The sequence below is a fragment of the Egretta garzetta genome, unplaced genomic scaffold (genome assembly GCF_000687185.1).
Source record: "Egretta garzetta isolate BGI_Z169 unplaced genomic scaffold, ASM68718v1 scaffold260, whole genome shotgun sequence".
NCBI classification, from domain to species: domain Eukaryota; kingdom Metazoa; phylum Chordata; class Aves; order Pelecaniformes; family Ardeidae; genus Egretta; species Egretta garzetta.
Genome location: NW_009258662.1, coordinates 593,189 through 601,029, shown reverse-complemented (window position 1 = coordinate 601,029; position 7,841 = coordinate 593,189). Strand labels below are relative to the sequence as shown.

At 43.7% G+C, this 7,841-nt stretch overlaps 1 protein-coding gene across 1 annotated transcript in view; it reads left to right on the top strand.

Moving 5' to 3' along the window:
* LRGUK (leucine rich repeats and guanylate kinase domain containing) overlaps positions 1-7,841 on the top strand; it is a 57,733-nt gene that overhangs the window by 48,654 nt on the left and 1,238 nt on the right. Inside the window, exons 18-19 of the mRNA XM_035903888.1 lie at positions 1,889-2,023; positions 7,557-7,720. Coding sequence (XP_035759781.1) covers positions 1,889-2,023; positions 7,557-7,720 — 299 coding nt within the window. The remainder of the gene's footprint in view (positions 1-1,888; positions 2,024-7,556; positions 7,721-7,841) is intronic.

Sequence of the window (7,841 nt, the reverse complement as noted above, 5' to 3'; positions counted from 1 at the left end):
AGGCAGCGATGAGGGCTCCCCTCAGCCTCCTCTGCTCCAGGCTGAACCCCCCCAGCTCCCCCAGCCGCTCCCCAGCAGCCTGGGGCTCCAGACCCCTCCCCAGCTCCGCTGCCCTTCTCTGGACACGCTCCAGCCCCCCCAGCTCCTTCGGGGAGGGAGGGGCCCAACCCTGACCCCAGCACTCGAGGGGCGGCCCCCCCAGTGCCCAGCACAGGGGCACGGTCCCTGCCCTGCTCCTGCTGGCCACACCACTCCTGAGACAAGCCAGGATGCCGCTGGCCCTCTTGGCCACCTGGGCACCCTGCTGGCTCAGATTCAGCCCCCTGTCAACCAGTACCAAGCAATATGTGGCTTCTGAGAGTGGGTTGTGGCTTCTGAATCTAAACCTTTGCTCCAGGAAGTTCATTTTCCTGCAGTGACCATCTGTAGAGGGGTGGCCTTGAATCCTGTCTTCAGATTTCTGCTGTGACTCTTGTAACCTCCATTGTTAGGCTGTGTATTTCTGTGCTATATATAGTGAACAGACTTCTTTGCTTATAGATTTTCTTTTCTTCTTTTTTTTTTTATTATTTCTGTGATGTGAATTTACAAGAAATGATTTCTGCGAGCACTCAGCTCTGGGGGCCATTAATGGAATCAGGCCCTTTCTCCTATGTAATTGGTTCAGATTTTCATCTGAGCCGATAACGAAGAAATACCATTACCAGCCGGCAGTTGCTTGACAGTGAAACAATAACAGCTTGAGGCCTTACACTAGGGAAGCTTTATTTATAGGCATTAATAGTAAGAAGAAACTAAAGAAAGGGAAATTTAAAGATGAAGAGTAGAAAAATCTTGCTTCCACTGTGCAGTGTATCGGGCTAGGGACTGATTTCTGAGGAGCAGGGAAAGCTTCATCACTGAAGCACCAGCAGAGCCACAGCAGGGAACAGTCCTGTTCTGGCAAGATGAAGAGGCATGAAAAGGCCATTTGAGATTCCAGCCTCCCTGCTTCCTATGGGAAAGTGGCAGTGGTTGACTTGTTGCCTTAATGGCCTATGGGCACGAGAAGGGCTTGATGGAGAACAAACAGTTTGTTTTGTTTTTTTTCTGAACTGTAGCAATGAGTCTTCACAAAAGATATTAACCCTCCTTAAAAACCTAGCTTCTCCCCTGGAGCAAGCATACAGCAGTGCTGTTAAACATGTTCTTGACAAGCTTCCTAGGGCAACTAGAAAATGGCACACACAAAAGTTACATAGGCTCGTGGCCCTGAAAAATAAAAAGATTCCTTCAGAGTTCAGTTGATGTGTGCTGGTGGGATGGCTCTGGTACAGGGGGTAGACGTGTGGAATCATCCAAGAATTATAATTTTAAGTTCAGCATTTCATTAAGGACCTCTCATGTTTGGTAGTCTTCAGTGCTGCATCTCTTTGGTTTTAGCTCTGTGGTTCGAGTCTATAAATAAAGTGGTGTCGATACTACGACTACCAGGAATTCTTTTCTTTAGGTGTTACACGTGGCAGTGAAGATGAAACTTCTCACCTTGTGAGTTAGTCACAAGGAATGGGATTAATCTCACCCGATTTTGGGTGTCTTTAATAAAAATGCTCTATCTGAACAAGTTGCCCTACTTGCTCTGTCTCAGTGAAGAGTGATTCTCCAACCTGCTTTAGATATCTACTTCAGCTTGAGTTTATTTGTGCTGTAGCTGTGACTGTTCCTCTCTATTGGCTATAAACAGAGCCTGGACTACTACCCCCAACTGCTTGTGGCTGCTTCTCTCCCACTGGAGATCACCCTCCCCTCCATCCAAAGAGGTCTTGTGAACTCACTAAGCACTAATGATGCTATCACAGTATATAAATGCATGTAACAAGCACTTCATTTTCTTTTTGTATCATTTTAGGGAGCTGGCAGTCACTGCTTCACCGAGCAGCTCCCGTCAACAATTACTGGACTCAACAATACATGCTCCTGTGCTCTCAGATGGAAGGAATGTCGCTCAAGACCAGAGCTTCCCCCTGACCAACCCAGAGAGCCGGTGAGTTCAGTTTCTGAGACAGCAGATCATTGCTGGGTGGAATGAAGGTTAATGCTGCAGCGTGCGAGATCTAAAACCATTTCCCAAGCTAATGGAGTTGGCTCATCTGTTACATCAACAGCCTTATTAAACATGTGTCGCCGCAGCATAAAACAAAGTCTTGTCATTCATGGGAATGGTTTCATTTAGGCGCCATAATTCACAAATGCAGAAAGGGAATTTCAAGAGCTTTCTACCAAGAGGATGTTTGAAGGGGAAAAGATGACAAAAGAAACTTGGTCCAGGTATAGAAAAACAGAACTTGAGTTACAAATATATTTTTTTAGGCAAATTTACCCGGTATTGCTATGAGAATTATTTCTTATTCTCTCTTTAGAGGATTACTGCTGAATAACATTGGGGAGGGTCTGGGCGATATCATGGTCTTCAAATTCATATCTCATCCATGATGAAAACAGACCCCATCAGGATCATAGAATCATAGAATGTTTGGGGTTGGAAGGGACCCCTAGAGGTCACCCGGCCCAACCCCCCTGCAGGAGCAGGGACACCTTGAACCACATCAGGTTGCTCACAGCCCCGTCCAACCTGGCCTGGAATGTTCCCAGGGATGGGGCCTCCACCACCTCTCCGGGCAACCCGTTCCAGTGTTTCACCACCCTCATTGTAAAGCATTTCTTCCTTATATCTAGTCTAAATACTGAGCTCTGCAGTACCTTTACGTTCTCTTACTCTCTCAGCCATTGCTGCTATGCTTCATATCTTGTCCAGCATCTCTGCTCGTGAGGAATGAACATCCTCATTTATATGTACCACAGCTAAACAGGCTCTGAGGTAGAGGAGGGAGACAACTCCTACCTCATTTAAAGCTTGTAGAGAGGTGAGGATGGAAGAAGATTGAGGAGGCTACATCTTCAGTGTCTTTTAGGCCTTCAGCTACAAAGCGGGCTGTATTTCCCTGACTTGCTCTGTGGGTCTACATTGCCTCTTAGAGGATGGCTGTGACTTACTCTGATGGTCCTGTTCTGTAAGTACATCTGGGCTCTGGCTGCCACAAGCCCGCCTGCTGTAGTGGCAAGTGACATTGCAGCCTTTCTATGCAGTATCCTGGATAAGATTTTTTTATTTTTTTTTGCCTCTTCTGGCCATCTGTTGTCATCTCATGCCCAGATGGGCTACACAGACGCAGCCGGGTGCCACACAGCATGACCTAATGAAGCATAACGCACCAGATCCCCCATCCGCACTAGGAAATAGGTGTGTGCTGGTAGCCGTGCTCTGCTCACTCTTCGGAACCTACCGCAAAGCTCATCTGAAAACTGCAACGTAGAGTGAACCAATGTCTATGCCATGTGGCTGTTGGTAAGCTTGAATTTGATGGGCGGTTCAATCCCATATCTGGTATCTTGTTCTCATGCCATACGAACCAAGGTACCTTTCCTGCTATATTTAAACACACCATACCACGTGTTTTTCATCTATGTGTTTTCACATCTTTTAAAAATCGCTGTTAAATAACCTCCTAAACACACATTAGCCAGCTTTTCACATTAAGTCAGACCGATGAGAAACGCTGAGCATCTTTAGAAGATTTCAACCCATTCGCTTTATTCCTCATCTGTTAAGCAGAATTTTAGCTAAACTCGCCGCTGAAAAAAAACATCTCAGCGTTCCTTTTATATCCTAGAGAGCCTGCCAGTTCCCTCTGTGTGATATACTACCTGCCACTGTAATTACCAGTAGTTAATTAGCATGCTGTAAAAAGGTTGAAACTGTAGACCTCTGCAGATTCATTTGTCCTGAGTATTTGTGCCACAGCGGAAGGTGCTGAAGGGGAACGGAGCGAGCGCGTGAGAGAAACTGAGTACGTAATAGGTTGCAGAGGGATTATGCATCATCTGTCCTTACCAGTAAGAGGCAAGACCTATAACTCACATGAGTGTGAAGCTATGATGAGTTGTAAAGGTCTTACCCTTCGCATATGGGAATAAATATGTCTTTCCACTCCGCCACATTTTGGTGTTTTGACTTTAGCAGTGTTTTCATTTAGCACTGTTAATGACACAGTGGAAAAACAACTGTGAGGAGAGAAAAAGCAAACTGCTAATCGGATTCATTTTCCGTGCGTGCATCGTGGCCTACAGCAAAATTGTATAGAGCCATGTTGTCAAGTCCTTTTGCAGGGGAAATATGGAAAGTCTGGAAGAAATTTGCTTATAGGCGTGATTGATGGAAATGCCGTTGTATAGATGCCTTGGAAATATTAGTGAGAAACATCCTGCATTTCTGAAGTCTTGTAGCAAAGCCTGTAGTGATTTTGTTTGAATATTGAGGTGGTTTAATATCTTCTTTTTCTTTGTCTCCAATTTCACGCTTTCAACATTTGGAATGGAAGAAAGAGTAAACTAAAAAAAGCCATCAAGGGGTAAGAGCATGAATGTATTGACCTCCAGGCACAGGCAATGAAGGAAATCTTGTTTTCCAAGATCAGAGACTGCAGATTAGTCTGATACCTCACTGGGCAACACTGTGTCCAGGTCCCGAATTTCTTGCATTATTTCTCAAATCTGGCAGTTTTTATTTAAACCTGAGCTGTGGTAGAAATGACGTCATTGTTATTCGGGTCACTAACACTTGTTGGATTCAAGGCCTGCGGTTGTTCTCTTATTTCTGGGCTACGGGTAGAGTAGATGATCCTGATTGCATTTACTCAAGAGTGAAAATTAAAGGGGTTGTTTGGACGCCTGCCCACTGACCTGCAATTTTTTTTGACAGTTTCTAATTACATCCATGGCTTCTTTCCATTGCTAAGACCATAGCTATGGTCTTCTCCTTGGAAGTAAACACCGATGACCTAGTCTTTCCTGATTTCACAAAAGAAAACACCATGCCCTTTTCCAGGGATTTTTTAAATTTCTCTGCTGGAGACTGAACTCTCCCACACATGAAAGTGTGGATTTTTTTTTTTTTTTTTTTCCTGAGGTTCCATTTTTTTTCACTCGTAGGCTTAAACAATTTATCATTCCCTTTGGTGAGTAGCAGCCCTTCAGGGCAATATATCTTACAACTGTACTTTAAAGGACTGCTACTCCCCACAGGGGATGATAAATTCTTCTTGTACCAGTAGAGGTGTTTGTAAGGATATTGAAACAGTCTGGTTACAGCATCACAAGGAGAGGAGAAGAGAGGAGGGGCAAAATATGGTTGAGTTGGAGAGTAGAAACTTAACTTCTTCATCTGTTACTATACCTTCATTATTTGCAAGTTTGAGGGTGGAGGTGGAACCTCACCCGCCATTGACCAGTGCATTTAACAAGGAACTTTCTCAAATATTTAATTGCACGTTCCCATTCCTGCCAAACACGATCAAATAAAAAATATCCATCAATTGAAGTATTATGACATCCTGTGCAATGAAACATGTTAGGGTTTGGCAGTGCAGTGCAACCATAACCTAAACAGAATCTATAGCAGTCCAGCACTTTACCCCTCAACTCATTACTAACATATTTTGTATTTAGTGCACACAGAATCCATTTACTCCATGGGGTAATACTGGGGGGGGGGGGTGTTAAGCTTCCTGTTTTTCATTTCTTTTCCATTTAGCTAACTGGGAAATGTTACTAGAGGGAACATATGCCGGCTTCACCTATAATAGTTCTCTTTTCTGTGCTGAGGCTGTCAGGGAAGGACTGAAGACAGGTTATCCAAACTCATTTACAGGTCACCTGGCAAAAGCACAAAGGAGAGGTAGGTTCTCAGCTCCTCTGCCCCCCCACCCCCCACAAATACCTTGGACATCGAGATGGCAGAGACCTCATAAACTTTAGTTTTCCCACTTATTTTTGATGTTATTCTCATTGAGTAGTTTTACAAGAAACCTTAATTAAATTAGATGTTTCCTATGATGCTTGTACTGGAAAAGCCTGGGTACCTACCTTCCCTTTATGCCCTGTCAAGTGGTATTTAAATTATTTCTCACAGTTTACCTTATGTTCTGCCCTTTAAGAAAGGGACAGCTAGGGAGAAAGGCAATGAAGATTTTTGCTGAACACCTTAGGATGCTGGATTTTAACACCGTGCATTCATGTAGCTGCAGCTAGAGATCCAGAGGGGGTTAATTCTAACTATCTGATATCTAATTTTAGCCTTTATTTGTAGGCGAATGTGTGACTATGTCCTCTGAAGCAAAACCAGAAGTAGCTTGTTAGAAATTGGAATAGCTGTTGTTGAAGACTCCAAGCTGCTGTTTATACTGAGCCTGGATTTACTACTCCCAGTAATTTCTTATCCCTACCACAATTATGTCTGATGTGTATTACGGGCAGCTAAAATGGGATTACAGCTAAGGGTTAAGCACTTGGCTAGAGCATTCAGTGTTTGGTAAGCATCCTTGGATGCACTGGACCTTGGAGGAAGATGCAAGTGCTCAGTACCTTACAGGATATAATATTCCTTTACCTTGAAGGCAGTGGCAAAATTCTCATAGACTTCCACGGGACATCTAGTGAGAAGATAATTACCTGTTTCTTATGGGAGTACCACGCTGTTTTATCTTGTTATTCAGGACCTCTTCTTCTTATTGTATGGATTTATTAAAATACCACTGGAATACTTTCTTTCTATTTCCCAGAACACTGTAATCACAGTATTCTCACAAGCTAAAATGCTCCTTGCAAGAATTACAGGATGAAATTCTTTTGGCCTGCACCATGGATAAGGTCAGGGTGGATAATCTTTGAACTTCCTCCCAGATTCATAAATTTATGAGTGGGTTTCTCTCACCTAGACCATAACAGTCCTTTCTGTATGAAGAGAGACATTATGAAAAGTCTTAAGCATCGCTCCAGGTATATATTACAGTTTTGCATTGAATAGGTATCTACTGATCTCTCCATCTCAATCAAGGTCTTTTCCTTACTTTCCTTGAAGTAAATTGATAGCGTAGAGATGGAAATGGAAAGCCTTTATCAGAACAAGCTACAACATGGTTGTTACCATTGGCAGGGTCTCAGACCACTCAGGCTTTGGCTTTGACTAGAATTTCTGCAAGAGATGCAACAGGTCAGAGGTGCCTTGAGTACTACTCACTGCTAGATGGCTACTCATGACCCATGTTGCCACTGGGGTACTACTTCTTTTCAAGACCATTCCTATATTCTTTTACTCACCGAGAGAGAACGTCATCTGCAGTGCTGAACCACAGATTTGAAAACAAGGAGCTCTGAGTTCTGATCCCAGATCTGAAGCTGATTCACTGCGTGGCGTGAACCTCTTTACTATACCTCTCTGTGCAATTAATTAAACCAATAAATGACAATCGAGAGAGGTAGGAGTTGTGTTTGCTAGCACTGGAAGTTTTGAGAGAATTGTAATGTGTGAAAAAGCTTTGCGTAACTGATAAGGGCTGGATTTATTTCTGACTTTTGCTTGAGTTGTGCGACTGCAACCTCAGTAATACTGTCAGGCCTGGTGCATATGCTTCTTTCATTGCTGTTTTAACGCATGAATCATTTTTCCCTCTCTACTGCAGAGAATCTAGCCCTGCTAGTGGACTATTTCTAATCTCATCTGGTGCACCTGCGGGTGAAGGTCTGTCAGTTCGGACGCCTGTTCCCCATGCTCACCTCACCGAAGAAGCCAAAGCTGAGCATCAAGATCCAAGAGGAGCTAAAAATGGACTGGACAGATTGAAAGGTTTGAACTGTATTCCAAAGTAACAATCTTTGCTCAGGCTGCATATCTTCCTTACTGTAATGATAGTGGCTTTATTTGGGTGACAGGGCAGCTTCTTCAGGCTTCTGGTAATGACGCTCTT